The sequence below is a fragment of the Macrotis lagotis genome, chromosome 2 (assembly GCF_037893015.1).
Source record: "Macrotis lagotis isolate mMagLag1 chromosome 2, bilby.v1.9.chrom.fasta, whole genome shotgun sequence".
Taxonomy (NCBI): domain Eukaryota; kingdom Metazoa; phylum Chordata; class Mammalia; order Peramelemorphia; family Peramelidae; genus Macrotis; species Macrotis lagotis.
Genome location: NC_133659.1, coordinates 218,494,749 through 218,513,042, shown reverse-complemented (window position 1 = coordinate 218,513,042; position 18,294 = coordinate 218,494,749). Strand labels below are relative to the sequence as shown.

Here is an 18,294-nt window from a genome sequence, read left to right as displayed (position 1 = left end):
TAAGGGGTGGCTAGGTGGTGTAGTGGATAGAGCACCAGCCCTGGAGTCAGGAGTTCCTGAGTTCAAATCCGACCTCAGATACTTAATAATTACCTAGCTGTGTGGCCTTGGCCAAGCCACTTAACCCCATTTGCCTTGCAAAATCCTAAAAACAAACAAACAAAAAATACCTTTAAAAGTTAAAAAAAATGCATTAATACTTTTGGGATTGTATGAATATTTTTAGATACATATACAACATGTCAGTTTTTAAATGTACAACTTAATTCAGTAATTACAAAATAAAAGATATTAACTATAAGCCCTGTTTTTCTTGGGAATAAACTTGTCTGAGTAGAAGACATTTCTGATTGTTTGCTTTAAGGCAGATGTTCAAACTGACAGAAACTTAAGGAATAAAGCCCAAGAACATAAGCAAACAGACCTTGTACCGAATTTTTCTTTGATCTTATATAATCTACAACCATTATAACTCTAGGGTTTTTTAATCTGTAAAATCATAAGGATGGACTAGACAATTTCTATGGTTCCTGAAGGAATTCTAACATTCCAGTCATCTTGATTCATATTTTACCACTGGACCCAAATGGCTCGAGAAAAAAGTGAGGCTACTAACTCAGTACATCCCCCCTCACTCAAATCCAATTCATGTATTTGCCATGGCATCACCTCCCCTCAGTTCATGATCTTCTTTGAGAATCAAGGACAAATCATCATCATCATCATCATCATCATCATCACTGATACTATGCCACTATGATAGAGAATTCAGGAGGTGGTTAGAAAGGAACAATTAGTTAAGGGCTTTAAACTCATCAAGGTCAGCCCCTCCATTTTTCTGTTGAAGAAACTGAGGACTAGAGGTATGAAGTGACTTGTCCAAAACTATAGGGCTAATATACACCGAAATAGAATTTGAACCCAGGTCTTCTTCTAAGTATAAAATTCTATGCACAAAGCCAAGGAGAATAAAAATTGGAAAGGAAATAGCTAATTATGGTTAAATAATCAGGATGAAGTAGGGCAGATCATCTAAAGATAGCTAGATTATAAGCTCCCTGAGGGCAGGCACTCTCTTCCTTTTATTAATTGTATTCCCAGTATTTAGTACAGTGTCTAGAACAGAGGAGGTGTTTAACAATAAATGCTTACTAGTTTGGATGAAATGAATTGATGGATAGATATAGATCTTAATATATAGAAATTCATATTTCAACTTTTAAAGCAATAATCAATAATCATAAGTCACAATCATTTGTTAAAAATTATAAGTCATTTCTGTTTTAGTTATCAGACATCAAAATAAACTGTAAGATTATTCTGGATGCCTTATAAGTAATGAATATTAATTTTAATAAAACAGGCCAGACAGACATTTCTTTAGAAAATATGCTCAGGCAGTCAATTTATTTGTTGATTGAACTAGATACACTATGTTTCCTTTCAACTTTTCCTATAATCTATAGAAATAAAAAGTTCGATGCTATTAAACCAAACTTTATTGGATATGTCTATTACCATTTCCCAATCACTGTAATCTAAGAAAATGCCTACTCATTTCATCCTTTTTTTGAGTGGGAGGGTGAATGTTCAGTGACTTGCCCAGATTTTACCTGACCCCAGAGGTGATGCTCCAACTATAATATCTTTTTTTTTTTTGCAAGGCAAGTGGGGTTAAGTGGCTTGCCCAAGGCCACACAGCTAGGTAATTATTAAGTGTCGGAGGCCAGATTTGAACTCAGCTACTCCTGACTCCAGGGCCGGTGCTCTATCCACTGCGCCACCTAGCTGCCCCCTATAATATCTTTTACTCAATTTTATTCCCAATGAAAATAGGATTTAATAGTTAGTACCTTTATCTTGGTTGAAAGGAGATAATTAAATTAAGCTGTAACTTAAAAGCTGACAATGGTACTCTAGCACAATGTAATGAATGCTGCCCCCCCATTCTTTTTCTCATAAACCCTTGTCTCCCCAAACTGTAACTATTCTTTTTTCAGATTTTCTTCTAACATATCACCATTTCTTCCCCTACTTACTCTACCATAATAAAAAAAAGAATATGTAGTCTATGAATAATCACAACAGATTGCTTCAAGCATTACTTATACATTGCTAATAGATATTAAATTTAAGAAGTAGTAAGTCTCTGCAGACAAGTTCAATAGAAACCTGCCTTAAGGAAAATGCTCGGCATTGCTTAAATGAATTCTAACTATAAATATTCTCAATCAGGCCAGAATCTCCTCAAGATATCATGTCACAGGGGCGGCTAGGTGGCGCAGTGGATAGAGCACCGGCCCTGGAGTCAGGAGTACCTGGGTTCAAATCCGGTCTCAGACACTTAATAATTACCTAGCTGTGTGGCCTTGGGTAAGCCACTTAACCCCATTTGCCTTGCAAAAAAACCCCAAAAAAACAAAACCTAAAATAAAAAAAAGATATCATGTCATTCTTTATTATCCCCTATAAGTTTTAGCAAGTATGAAAATAAAAGTAAAATTTTTGTAGAACAAGACTGTCTAATTTCTTATTTTAGGCTTTTTTCCTTCTTTGATCAATCAATCATCTAAGGGCTATATTACCTTCATTTACATCAATGATTCTGAAACTCAGAATATGGGTTAAGTTTTAACAGAATCAAAAGACCTTTAAAATTACCACCACTGACTTTCTTAGCAAAGTCTCAGTCTTAGAATGTTGATACTCTTTCCTTTCTCTTGCTTCCTCTTATCCTTCGACCTCCTTCTATTTATATTAGGTTAGGTTATTGCAAACTAGAAAAAGAAGCAGAGCCAAGGGTCAAATAAAGATCTGAGGGAGCTTCATGAACAGAGAGGTCATGGTTTCAAATTCGAGGAACTTAAAAGAACAACAGGATTCAAACTTAGAAGCTTGCAGTTCTAGTATCAGGTCAGGCTAGCTATTACTATGCCCAGGCTAGACTAAATGAGCTCTAGAAATCTTAAGAAAATGTGTTTGCTATGCTTTATTATTACACTCTACATCTCACTGCTGCTTCTCTTTTTTTGTTTTGTTCCTTTATTTTCCTTAACCTAAACACCAGTATGATCTAGTCATAGTATGTTTCACTTCAGTTATTTCTACAATCTACAGAAATAAAAAGTTTAATGCTATAATAACTAAACTTTACTGTATTATCTATTACCATTTCCCAATCATTGTAATCTAGAAAAATGTCTACTTGATTCATCCATTCTCATAAAACCTTTGCTCCCCCCATATTTCAGCTTTTCTTCTTATAACAATCACCACCACCCCCACTTCTACATCTACTTTTACCATATTAAAACAAACTGCAAAATCCATAAAATTTTAAACTTGCAAGACATGGGGCATAGTACAAAGGAGTCAAAAAAAGATTTTTTTTTTGCAAGGCAATGGGCTTAAGTGACTTGCCCAATGTCACACAGGTAATTATTAAGTTTCTGAAGCTAGTTTTGAACTCAAGCCCTCCTGTCTCCAGGCCTGGTGTTCTATCTACTATCTACTATCTATCTACTACAACCTAGCTGCCCACCCCCCCAGAAGGAATTCTTGAGAAAGTTGTGGGATTAAACCACAAATTGCAACTGTATGTAAACTCAGGCAATTAATGAGGACAAAAATAAACTCTTAAACAAACAAAATAAACTCTTGTAAACCCCAATTTGCTAAACATAAACTAGCACCTAAATGAACAAATGACAGTCAGTGGCAAAAGTGTTATTGGCTAGGTACATCTTAGAAGTATCATTTCTTACTGGGGATATACCAAAAGAAAGATTGTGAATAAGGGAATATTGAATGTTTGTTTTAGTCTAAGGAGACTTGCAAGCTGATTAAATACTAAAGAATACAGACTGCTGTAAAAATTTGCTTCTTTAAGTCAATGCTTTCAAGAGAGAATGCAAAGTATAGTAACCAAAGGGCCTGCCTTGGAGACAAGATCTTTTTTCATCTTCTGTTAGACAAACACTAAAAAACACTTGTGGTATAATCATGGGTCAATTACGCCACAAAATAGTACACTAGGCAACAACATAAATCACAAAAACATTGCTGATTTTTATTAGTGAAAGAAGTCAAATTCTTACTTTGTTACAGGTACAGCTGGAAAAACTAATTTTAATCCCTTGAATAACAATTTCATGTCCCCATTTTCCAGTGTTTCAAATTTTGTTCACTCAAAGTTTCCTAAAAAAGTACTTATGCTTTTGCTGAGTTGAAGGGTTAGCTGCCTATGCCAAATTGACTTACTGCCATCTACTGATAAAAGTGTAGTAATTTCAAGGCGGAGAAAAAATTATTTCAACCTGGTTTCCAGTAACAGGTCATAGTGTAATCTAGAAGCAATTTTTAGAGAATTGTTTCTGAAACTATTTTGATGAATCTATTCTACTCTCAAAATTGATTATTTTAATTGAGAATACAGGATTTAACTTTTTTTTATTTTTTTTAACTACTTCATTCCACTAATCTTGTTTTGTTGCTCTGGGAAATCAACCCTAGAACTCTCTCTTAAAAATCAAGATATTCCTCTTAAAATATCCAGATATACCCCTCAAAAGTAGACAAAATTCCTTTTAAGCTGCAAAAGCAAATTTCTCAAATATTCTACCTTGAATTAAAAAATTAGTTATGCAATTACAAATATTTTTTAATCTTTCAACCGATTTATAGAAATCATCATTAGAACCAGATCTTAAAACACATGGTATCAAATTGATTATCAAAAACTCTTATCAATAGAGCATCAGCTTTGAAGACAGGAGGAACCAAGTTAAATTTAGTCTCAGTTTTGTGACCCTGGGCAAGTCACTTGACCTCAATTGTCTCCAAAAAAAATTCTATCAGAAGATTCAAATGAGAATAGATTCAATATTTGTGAAAAAAGCATGTTTAATTTGCAATTCAGCAAAAATAAAAGAATCTGATCTTTTTTCCAAATTATCACAATTATGAAAATTTAGTAGTAAATAAATCCATTTCTGCTTGTTTCTGTGAAGTAAAATTAATGAAATGGAGAAAGTATTCAGAGGCTAAACCATTTGGTTGAAGATAAATAAGTTCTAATTTTTAGAATGATATTATGGAGATGAGAGAAATCATATCATTATTATGAATTTTTGTTGACTCCCAAACTCAACTAACGTGGAAGACTATATAATATAGTGTAAAAGAGAAATGATGCCAGAGTTGAAGAATCTAGGTTCAAATTCCACTTCAAACACTGGGTAGCTTTGAGCAAGTCACTTTAACCTCTACAGACTCCAAGGCTTCATCTGCTGCATAAAAATAAAGAACTGGACCAGTTGGTCTCAGTTTCTTTCAACTTTTGATCTATGATAAAATAAATTTATAAAAGGAAATTTTAAATGTTTCAAAACAAAACCACTTTATATTTAACAACTTTCTGATGAAACAGTATACACACACACACACACACACAACACACACACACACTATTAGCTCTATTTTTTAAGTAGAGTAATAATATTGTATAGTTACTTTGATAAATGCTCCTACTGAGGACAATATAGAGCTGAGACAGTGAAAGACTTAAGAGGCTATAGTCCTAAGCTTTACCAGTCATCTAAGACACTGACTAATGATGATGGGCTTAAGAAAGCCAAACTTTCCTGAAACCTCCATCTGTCCAACAGGAATAACTTCTCACACTACATACTTCACTGAGTTGAATGGAATGTACGTTTATACATGTAAATGATTTGTACTATTATAAATTTTTGTTTTCATCAAGGTATAAAACCTTACATACATGATAATCACAATAAATACTTAAGATATCACAAGCTATACCAAGTTCTTTCCAGCTAAAAAACTTTCCATACATTACCTCAGACATCACAACAAGTCTTGCTCAGTAGTCAGTAAAAATTTGAAAACAGGCTTCCCTTTTCCTTAAATCTGGCTTAGAGAAAACCTATGTAAGTGCCATATTATCACTCTGATAGAATGACAATAAAAGTGACAAAGTCAAAGATAATAGTAATAGATCTTTATTGAATAAAAATATTAAAATTTCAGAGTAAATCTTTAATGTGATAATTCTTTGAAATCATTTTTCAGAGCATGTTCTCTCTTTTCATTCAATGCAATATAAATTCAGATGCAATATAAATTCAGAGGGAGCTTATATTTGGAACAATGTAGCAGTAAACTATATTTTATAGATCGAGGCTCTTAGAGGTTGAGTTGTCATGGGTCACAAAGCTATTGAGTGGTAGAGCTGGAACTTTAATCTAGATCTTCTGACTCCAAGTCTAATACCCTAAAAGAAATATTGAGAGCCATTTGTTTCTGGTGATGATATTAAAAGTAATCATTCTTTTAAAAAGTATAACCATTCAGCAGAAGGGAAATGGTAGTAAAATTTCAAAGATAAATTTCAGTTACCTTAAAAAGAAATTTATTGAAATCCCACATGTACACCTCCCCCACCCCAAAAAGTAGACAGACTATAACTGAGGATGGGTAGTAGTAGCTCACAATCTACTGAATAGTAACTAAAAATATCCTAAGATATAAAAGATCAACCTTTGGGTTTTTATCCAAACTATCCCCATCATAAAAATTTAGTTGTAAATATATTATTTAATTTTAAAGTTATTTCTATTTATCTCGATTCCAATAATGTTAGATGCTGAGCATACACATGAATGTATAACTGAACTGAAATAGGTTTATATCAAAACAATCTCAAGGTTCATATAACCTTTGCATAAACTTTAAAATGATTCCATTTATAGAGCATCACTAAGTACTCAGGCATAATACAAGGTATATAATTTTATACAAAATCTTAAGACTACATTGTTAGCAACGTTATGTGATGAAACAAAGGAAAATATTTGAGTACACTACATTATCAGTAGGTTTCAAGCAAAACAGACAAACTCTCTCACCGTTTGCAGCGGCCAGGAATGATTTGTTACTGCCACGTGCTTTATTAGTCAGGTCTTCAGTTATATCCATGTGGCGATGAATTTCTTCACGCATTTCTTCTAGAGTTTTACAAAGCTCAGCTTCCCAGTAATCTTTATCTAGGCAATCAATTAATTCTGCCAGCTGGACCTTTGTGCTATAGTACCAAAGTTTCTTATCCTTTTCATTTTCTGAATCTTCCTCTCTGTAAGAAAAAAATGCAAAATACTCTCAACTACATTAACAACATACTTATTGTGATAGTTTACTCATCTAGTAAACCTCACCTATCTTTGGAAAAAGCAGAAAAAAGCAAAAACAACAAAAAAAGTGGGGGAAAGACCTTGAGAGGCAAGAATAGGTGACATCAAGTCCACGAATTGTATTTATAGCTGACTCAGTTCCTCACTCAGAACCTATTTATTTTTACTTTACATACAACTCTTAGCAAGTTTGATAAATGCTTTTCAAATCTACAGAAAATCAGAAGTCAAAAATAAGCAAAAGAGGGAAAACAGAGGGAAGAAAACTGACAAAAGAATATCAATCTCTAACACCTGACAAAATCCTAAATTATGTTTAAAAAACCCTACAACTAACTACAACTTAGTAATCTGCTATTTACAAATAACCAATTCAATAACCTCAAATTTTAAAGCTTTGATACCTTAAGGGGGGGGGGGGGTAGAGAAAGAGATGAGCTCAAGTTACTTCAAAAAAAGAAATATAAGTGAAACTTTCTTTACCATTGACTCTGTATAAATAAATATACACATAGTAACATAAATGGAGGGGTGACTCTCACCTTGGGATAGTAGTATCCATCCCTATAAGCACATACAGACTTTCTTTAACAAAGTAAATTATAGTCTTGTGACAGATTCACAGAAGCATTTGCAAAATATTTTCTTCTTTTCTGTGGTAGGAAGGTAGTGAATAAAAGATTATTTAGAAGGTTCTCTAAGTTTATTTCACTCAACATTTTTTGGCAAGGAAAAGTGAATTAAGTCAAGTATTCAATACAGCAATGTTCAAACTCAAAAAAATGTTAAGATTCACTAACTTAACATATTAAACCAGCCACATTCATTTTTGGCTAGATCAACACTCTCTGAAATTGTCTCCTACTGTCCATATTAATTCAGATTTTTTTTTCTGTTAAAAACATTTTTTTTTATCCAACTGAAAAGACCAAATTTGGTCCTAGGGAAGAATTGAAGAAATGTGCTTCCCCACCCCCTTCAAGTGCTGAAATGGGGAATAAGGATGTAGAACCCTGCATCTGCTTTAAGTCTGGATCATAGCCAAGTTATTTTTCCCTCCTTTTAGAATCTTTGTTATAAGAGAAAATTGATAGGTAGGGGACAGGAGAGAGAGAGAGAGAGAGAGAGAGAGAGAGAGAGAGAGAGAGAGAGAGAGAGATCTGGAAATTGATTTTTAAAAAGCCATCAATGACTTAAAAATAAAAAAAAATTATCTTTTGTTATTTTTTTCTTTATCACCATTCTACATTTCACTTCCCAACAGCTATTCCCAAAAACCTATTTGTGACTAGGTGGAACTGACAAAGGGGGTAAAAATGATGACCAGTAATACATATATAATTACAATTAAAAAATTACAGAAGAATAATTTTATTCCTCCAAACTATCCATGACTCGTCCATCTAATCATTTAGGTATACTCCAAGATTGTAAAAAGCAATATCTGTCAATTTACCAAGTTATCTTCCACATCATAATATTATCTATTATGTTCAGGCAAAGATTTTAGAAACTAGTTTTCAAAATAAATAGGGAAACCATGGAACAAGAAATAGATTCTACACTTAAAGCCCTGCTCACAAGACCAAAAATTGTTCAAGAAATAATTATAGAATCAATGTAATATAGCAGAAAAAGTACTGCATTTGGAAAGAGTATGAATGCCCAGCTGTATCACTTACCACCAACCTGTGTGTCCCTAGTGACTTAACTTTGCCAAGTCTCAGTTTTCTAATATGCAACATGGAACTAGATCATCTCCAAGGTCCCTTCTGGTTTTAAATCTATGATGCTAGAAGTCTAGAGAAGGGTAGGAAAGTGTTTAATTATTTTATTTCATGTTGTTGGCCAATCATTTGTTGAAAACTTAATATATTTAGAGCACTGTGTTAAAAACAATAATACAGGGGCAGCTAGGTGGTGCAGTGAATAGAGCACTAGCCTTGGAGTCAGGAGTACCTGAGTTCAAATGTGGCCTCAGTCACTTAATAATTACCTAACTATGTGATCTTAACCCCATTCATTGACTTGCAAAACAAAAAACAAAAGACAAGGGATAGCCTGATCTTCTTTTAATGTTCAAATATAGAACCTAGCTAAGTACTATATGGAAAGTACCACTATGAATTAAACATGAAAAGGTCCAAGCTCTAGGTCCTGCAAAGCCACTTACTAGCTACATGACTTTGGCTAAATCACTTAATCTGAAACCTAGTTTCTGTATTTATAGTATCACCTGTCAACCAACCTCGTAAGTTTGTGAAAATCAGTGAGAAGCCTTTGAAACAGCTTTGAAAACTTAATAATTTTTACAAAACTAATTTTTAATTAATTTTTACAAAATTGTTAAGTACCTAGCACAATGCTCTGAATAATATATACTTGTAATGAGGCTTACTCATTTGAATTTAACTGAATGATATTAGGTACACAATTGTTTTCTCAAAGTTCCATAGTTTTCCATATTTGGAGAAAAAATTCTTCTAGAGAATGGCAATGTTTTTTATGAAAGAGATTTGAAAAACTTTTACATTCAGTATAATTTTATCATTAAATATAGATATAAAGCATTAAAGGTATCTGGCAATAAGAGAATAATGTGTCAAGAATAAGTATCAACGATGCTTTTAACTTAAACATTCTTTAAGTTGTAGATTCAGTCTGTAGTATAAGTTGATCCATCAGTTTTTTATTTATATAATATGGCTATAAATAATAGAATGATCTAAAGATCAGGACCACAGAGAAAAAAGCATTCATTACAAGTATGAAATAAAAAGGATCTTGATGCTTTCTAGGCAAAAGATAAGAAGGAATAATCTCTGCCCTTAAGATTATTAATTTTATATGATGATCAAAAGAAAGAGGTGGATGAGATGAGAGATACAGTTGCAAGTACAAATGCCTAGAAAAATGATAAAACCAGTAACAAAAATAGGGAAGTGGGAAAGGAAAACAGGTTTGGGGGGGAAAAAATTCGTGATATGTTGACCTTAAGAAGAAAGTGGGACATCTAGGTGGAGATGTCTAGTAGGAAAATGGAAATATAAATTCAGTCCTTTAGGAGAAAGGTCAGGGCTGTGGGTAATAAACTTGGGAAGAGTTTATATAGCATTAAGGAATAGCTGGAAAGATCTAGGCTACCACACTGTTCAGCCTTCTCATTTTAGGGATAAGCAAACTATGGGCCATGGTTGCAAAGCTTATATAGGTGCAAAACCCAGGTACAGTTGTCCTCACTGCCATTCTGGTGCTTTTTATAATTAACACCAGGGAAAAAAAAGGATGAGCTTTAAGGTCTTGGGAAATACCAGTGTTAAAAAGGACAAGAAGAATCAGTTAAGGAGACAAGAACAAACAGCTAAGGAAGATAACAAGGAAAATGCAAGGAAAACTACTAAGAGACTATCAAGTAGTGGTTAATGCAGTCTTAGATATAAAGTTAAGGAGGAAAACAATTATAAATAGGCCATTATTTTTAAAAATCAGGAGGTTACTGGTGAAGCAGTTAGAATTCAAAGGACTGAGCAAATAGGGGGTGGCTAGGTGATTCAGTGGATAGAGCACCAGCCCTACAGTCAGGAAGACCTGAGCTCAAATTTGACCTCAGACACTTAATAATTGCCCAGCTGTGTGGCCTTGGGGGAGCCACTTAACCCCATTACCTTGCAAAAAACCTTTGGGGGGGGGGGGCTGAGCAAATGACCATTGAGGAGTGGCACAAATGTAGACTATACCCTTCCATAAATTTGCAAGGCAATGGAGTTAAGTGACTTGCCCAATGGCACAGTTAGGTAATCTATTAAATGTCAGAGGCAGGATTTGAACTCAGGCTCTCCTGACTCCAGGACAAGTGCTCAAGATTAAGTTTTTGATGTAATCTCTTCCAGAGTCAGGATTATATTTTTGTACACTACACTACCTATAGATTAAGATGAGTTATTTTTTTGTTTTTAGATTTTTTTCAAGGCAATGGGGTTAAGTGGCTTGCCCAAGGCCAAACAAATAGGTAATTATTAAATGTTTGAGGTCGCATTTGAACACAGGTACTCCTGACTCCAAGGCTGGTGCTCTGTCCACTGCACCACCTAGCTGCCCCAAGATTAGTTAAAAGAAAAAAAAAGAACAGCAAGAAGTAAAATTGACACCTACTGAATCAGAGAAACACAATTATTCTTCAACTGTTCCTTGTGTGTGTGTGTGTATGCATACATACATATATGTATTGTGTAACCTACTGAAATCAAAGGCAGGGATAACAGAATTTTAACTTCATGCCTACCACAAGCTGCATACAAAGTAGATGATTAATCAATGTGTATTTTAACAAAATTGTGAAATACCATAAAGAATGAATTAGAGAATGTTAAGAGTAGTAAGGAAGCTTAAAGATCCACTTCTTAATTTTACAGATAAAAGACCAAAAGTTCAGAGTTTAAGCAACTTACCAAAGGTCACAAAACTTAGTTTAGTGGCAAATTTCTTACTAGATAGGTTCTCTCATCTCTGAGGTACATATCCTTTCCATTGTATCATATATTAACAATGGATGCACACTATGTTCCATGCCCTGTAGTCATGTCTCACGTACAACCACTACTAAAATGTTCTGATCTGAGCTTCCCCATCCTGTGCATCTACTGCCTCTGTCCTATCCCAAGTACAATGCTAGGTTCCATCCAATATGGCAGAGGTCTTCTTGCTTTCTCCTAATATCAAAAATGATATTAGTAACTGGGATATCCACCCCCTCACTCTTATCATATTATCAGCTCATCTTTTTTTTTTGCAAATACAGTTCTCTGATGGCATCCTTTGTTCTGTTTTTTCTTTGAAGTTCCTCATCTTTTTAGTCTATTCAAATCTAAGTGTCTACTCTTTATTTAACTTCATCAGAGATTTGTTTCATGCTTTATAGTAAAAGATATGTTGCTAAAAAAAGATTGGTGTTTTTTTGTGAAAAAATTTGAAGTTATCAAGGAAGTTTTGCAATTTTCTTAGAACATGTAGCAGCAATCCTCCTCATACTTAGTTCTGGGCTCAACTTATCCATTGGTGCTAATCCTAGACAAATATGCTGATTGACAAGTTCTACAAGTTATCCATTTAAATGAATGTCATAGCCTGGGCAATAACCCTTCTTCATCCATTCAGTAAGGCCAAACCATTCTGAATGGTTATGGACCAGGCAGGAGCTAGATTTGACCAAGTATAGATTAAGAAGATCCATGATGGAGGCAAAATAATTGAGGGAACATTAAGATATTGATTGCAAGAAGAGTCTGAAAGGGGACAGGGAAAAGATACAAAGTTATGGAAAAAATGTCAGGCTTTATCAATACATAAAATAGTTGTCTAAGAAAATGCCAAGTACTAACTAACAACATACATATTTACTTTCCCATCTACATAAAATTATCATAAAAATAAGTGACAATACATCAAGACCTTTTTCAAGAAAGATTTTAATAGTGAACAGACAGGTTTTCTTAAGAGATATTTCTTAGGGGATCTTTACCATCACACAATTCCCTGAAAAATCATTAAAAGGTACATAATTCTACTGCTTTTTTGAGTATTTAAAAACAATACAAAAAAAATCAAAACATTTGATTTGGTTGAGTAAAACACTGATTGTAAGGTCCTCTTCCAATAGGATGACTCTCATTCATGAATCAAAGTTATTCAAGATAGTTTAAAAAAAAAATTTAACAACAAAGATAATCTTCAACAAGCTACTGATCCTAAAAACAGGTGAGAGCAGAGGAGTTTGAAAAAATAATAAAGAAAAATACAAACTGAAGAGAGATTATTGGGGTAACCAGGTGGCACAGTGGACAGAGTACTAACCCTGGAGTTGGGAGGACGTGCTCAAAGCTGGCCTTAAACTCTTATCAATTGTGTGACCCCAAGAAGCATGTCACTTAATCCCAAATATAGCAGAAGAAGGAAGAAGGAGAAGAGAAGATTCAATCAAGGCCTGCTATGTGCCAAGAATGATACAAAACCAAAATGAAATTGCTTGAAGAAAGCTATTTTCAATCAAGTTCTAAAACCCTAAAACTAAAAATTGTTAATTCAGTCAGTTTTTATTTTTACTTAATTTTAGACAGATTGGATTTATGCCTATATCATAAATTTTTACCTTTTGCTTTGGCGTTTTTAGAGTTCTTAGAATGGGATAATAAATTGTCTTTAAATGGATAAAAAAGAAGAAAAGCATCCAATGTATTTTTCATACAGTAATGGAAAATATTCTAAATAATTCACAGTTTAAAAAAAATTTCCAAAATGCTACCACAGAAAGGTATTATTTAGGGTGCGATTTTGAGTTTTAATTTCATTTTGTAAAATATACATAAAATCCTGCAAATTGACTATGGTCATCAATATAGGCCATTACCTATTACAGAATTAAAAGTCTTATTTGATGCTACATACAGAAAGACTATTTGACATGATACCTACAAGAAAATAAAAAGCAACTTAAGTGAAAATTATGAAGTCGTATGTTACGCTGGCTAGGTGGTGCAGTGGATAGAGCACCAGCCCTGGAGTCAGGAGTACCTGAGTTCAGATCTGACTTCAGAAACTTAATAATTACCTAGCTGTGTGGCCTTGGGCAAGCCACTTAACCCCATTTGCCTCGCAAAAACAAAACCAAAAAAAAAAATCAGAATCCATATTTTAGAAACAAATTTCCCTTTCTAAAAACAGGAAACCATAAGGAAACTTCCTAAAAATTTTTATGCCAAAGTTTTGAATTTAATCATCTGATTATCTCAATAGATATCAGAAAAGCTTTTGATAAAATACAAAAACACTAGAGAGCACAGGATAAATGGAGTTTTCCTTAAAATGACAAGCAGCACCTATCTGAAACTTATCAGCAAGAATTATATGTAATAGGGATAAGATATAAACATTCCCAATAAGATCGGGGTGAAATAAGGATACAACTTATCACCACTATTATTCAATATTATACTAGAAACATTAGCTTTAGTAATAAAAGAAGAAAAAGAAATTGAAAGAATTAGAATAGGCAACAAAGAAACCAAACTATCTCTCTTTACAGATATGATTGGTCCTTAGAGAGTCAACTAAAAAAACTACTTGAAACAATCAACAACTTAAAGTTGTAGGATATAAAATAAACTCACATAAACAACATATCAGCATTTTTAAATAGTACCAACAAAGTCCAGCTTTGATGAGAAATTCCATTTAAAAATAACTGTAGACAATATTAAATATTTAGGAGTCTAAATGTGGAGACAAACCAAGGAACTGTATGAACACAATTATAAAACACTTTTCACAAAAATAAAGTCAGATCTAAACAAATGGAAAGATATCAATTGCTCATGGGTAGGCCAAGCTAATATTATAAAATGAATTTAAATTTAAAATATTAGCTAGTATATGCACGAATTCTTTACTTCCACAATCCCAAAGTCTAAATAAGGTTTTTAATTTTATAAATGGTTTTCATAAAGTAACTTATAGTTGCTGAAATAGGTAACTTCCTTAAGCTGACATGAATTATGCAATTCCAAAGGGTCTGAATCTACCCATTCAATATTTCTTTTCTCTTGCTTTATTTAAGGGGCAGGTATGTTTTTTGATTTTATAAGGAAGTGTCATTTCCCTGAAATGTCTTTTATTGGGGGGGAGGGGTTGAGGTAATGGGGTTAAGTGACTTGCCCAAGGTCACAAAGCTATTACATTTAAAGTGCCTGAGGATGGATTTGAACTCAGGTCTTCCTTAAATTTTGATCAACCAATCTACTGTACAAGCAATAAATCATGAAGAATGGAAGGTGAAAAATATTAGGACTGGATTCCTTAAGCGTTAAGCCCCTAAAAAATAAACAAACAAATAAATGGATGGATGGATGGATGGAAAAAAAGAGTTAAGTTCCTGGGGTTCCTTCCATGTATTCTCCATTTTAATTGTCCCTCCAAGCCTCTTCCATTCTCCTTAGTGATTTCAAGCGAATTTTGGTGGTCATTGTGTTGGAATCACATAATTACCTAGCTGTGTGGCCACATAATCACCTTTTCAGAGTAATGGAGAAAAAAGAACACATAAATGAGAGATTTGGGACAAGACACAAACTTGAACTACTTCAAAAATTTGCTTTGCATCAGCCCTGTTTATTTGCAGCTCTCTGTAGAGATGATGAGTGTACATGGAAAGAAAACAATCAAAACTTCACACACAAACAACCATGCTTCTCTTTCCATTTGTAATAGCATGTTTATATACCTGGAAAGAAAAATTTGTTTCTACCATTCCCTACTTTCATTTTTTGCCAATACTGGTTTCTGCTACAGCTTTAGTTAAGTAAATGTGGAGATTGAGCTAAGCACACCTTTTTGTCAATAACTTTTCCTCCCTCCAAAAGGGAAAAAATGGAATATTTAATATTAAAAGAAAATCAAATACATCTTTTAAAAAATTCAAAACAAAATATATAAAATTATTGTGTAAATAAGAAAATATTTAACTTTAAAATATTAATAATAACTATACATTATAGCACAACTTTGAGTAAAGAAGGAAAATGCAGTTTTACACCAAAGTTTTTTTATACAAAAAAATACTGCATTGTTATTCAGACTACACCTACATTGGAAGATACTTACATAATGAGTCTTCTGTTTAGAAACCAGTATTTCCTCCGACTTCTGTCATATCCAATAGGTTCATGTCGAATATATGGTTTATTTTTTTGGATTTCAGCAACACAGTCAGTTACACCAGGTACCTTGTGTGCCACACAGACCTCACACTGCCATTCATCCTCCGGCACCTCCTCAAGAGGTGGTTTCACACACTCTAAATGGTATACAGCTGAGCAAGTTTCACAGCAAAGCAAATCCCCAAGTTTGTGACAAACCCTACAGTGGTCATCATATTGTATCACCCCTTCAGACATCAATTCTTCACGAGCAATGTTCGTTGTAAGAAACTGATCCACTAAAAACTGTAGAACTTTGATTTTATTTTGTACTGGTCCATAAGGATAGTCCTCTGCTTCTTGATAAGGAAGAACATGATGGTACTCCTTGTCACTCTCACAATACACCCGCAGAACCTCTGGCCATGTCATTCCATCTATGAAATATAATGTGGAATTAACACTATCTTTCAGGTCAGCAGGTCCAAAGGTAGTATTTGAAGTGTCTTCTTCACGTAAAACTGCTTTCAAAAGCACTACGTGCATTTCTGCCATAAGTGTGCACTGCTCTTGACTTACAAGAGCAGCACAGAAGTCCTCAAAACGAAAAGGAGATAAGCGTAAAACAGTGCCAAAGTTCCGCAGGACTTCATAGATGGCTATAACATTCATTATATGTTCATTGGGCACCATTAAGTCCTCAGAGGATTTAGGAAATTCAAGAGGTGGGATATCTTTTTCTTCCAATATTGGAGAACGAGGGCGATGTACCCTCTGTCTTCTTCTACCTGTAAAAAAAATTGATATAATTACAAATCTATGCATTAGATATTTTCCAATACCTAGGGATCTTCCATCTTCCTAAGTCATAATACTTAGAAAACAAATCAACTTTCTATTTTCTAGTAACTTCAACATTATAAATAAGTAGAAAATTATTGCCCTAATTTTTAAAAAATACTTTCTGAAAATCCAAATTCTGAATTTACAGATTCCAAATTAGAAACAAAAAATTTTAGTTTACAGGTAAATCCTGTGAAGTAGATAGGTCCTTCACAGTTCATCCTTATTTCCCCCCACTTCTAATACCTTAATACCTTCTCCTTGCTAGTACTTCCCATTTATATTTCAGATATATATGTATATATATATATATATGTATATGTCTTGTATGTACATAGTTGTTTGCATCTATCTCCCCTATTAAACTGTGAGTTCCTTGAAAGTAGGAAGTTTTTGCTTTCCTTTGTATCCCTAGTTCTGAGCATAGTGCCTGGAATATAGTAGGTGTTTAATAAATGACTTAATGACTCAATCAATATGAAAAAAACAAGGCTTACAAAATTAATCTCACAATCATTAGAAAATGTAAATTATTTCCTGTACCAAAAAAAAAAAAAAGGTTCTGAAAGGACATGTTCAATAAATAAGACTTGCTCCACCAATCATAAAATATGTGGAGAGAAGTCTCATTTGATAAAACTGCTGGGAAAACTATAAAGTCATCTGGTAGAAATTGGGCTTGATCTCAGACACTTAATAATTACCTAGATGTGTGGCCTTGGGCAAGCCACTTAACTCCATTTGCCTTGCAAAAAACCCATAAAAAAAAGAAAAGAAAAGAAAAAGAAATTGGGCTTGGGTCAACCCTATACACCATTTTCCACAAAAAAAATTCTAAATAGATATGAGACCTTAATATTAAAGATCGTAACGCAAAAAAAAAATACATCTCACCTCTATGGTTAAAAAAAAAGTATTCTAAAACAAACAAGAGATAGAGGCAATTACGAAAGATAAAACAGATAACTTTGATTATATTTAAATCAAAAAGCTTCTGTACAAATAAAAATAAGAAGAGAAAAATAGCTGAATAGGAAAAAACTTTCTATAACATTTCTCTAATAAGTGTCTGGTACCCTCTGTGTACACACACACACACACACACACACACACACACACACACACACACACGTGCATATATACATATATATGTATATAATAACCATTCTTCAATAGGTAGTATATGAACAAAATTCTCAAAAGAAAAATTTCAAATGTTTACAACTACATGAAAGAATGCTTCAAGTCACTTTAATAAGAGAAATACAAATCAAACCAAATTCTGAGATTTGATTGCATATTCTGCAAATTAGCAAAAATAACAAAAAGGGCAATAGACAATGTAATAGAGTGGTGGAATGACAGGCACAGTGTTGGTAGATCTGTGAAATGCTCCAACTATGGCAAATGAGACTTCATTACTGGGCTTATATATCTTTCAAGGAAACTAGTGATAAGAAAGTCCCCATATATACAAAATATTTGTAACAGAAACTTATATGATACTAAAGAATGGAAAACAACAGAGATATCTGGAAACAAAGACTGGAGAA

At 33.5% G+C, this 18,294-nt stretch overlaps 1 protein-coding gene across 6 annotated transcripts in view; it reads right to left on the bottom strand.

Moving 5' to 3' along the window:
- The window catches only part of BPTF (bromodomain PHD finger transcription factor), a 184,002-nt gene that overhangs the window by 103,032 nt on the left and 62,676 nt on the right, over window positions 1–18,294 (bottom strand). For all 6 annotated transcript variants that reach the window (XM_074224761.1, XM_074224760.1, XM_074224762.1 and 3 more), the window contains exons 2-3: window positions 15,864–16,686; window positions 6,930–7,153 (exon numbers count right to left, since the gene is read on the bottom strand). In XM_074224761.1, coding sequence (XP_074080862.1) covers window positions 6,930–7,153; window positions 15,864–16,686 — 1,047 coding nt within the window. The remainder of the gene's footprint in view (window positions 1–6,929; window positions 7,154–15,863; window positions 16,687–18,294) is intronic.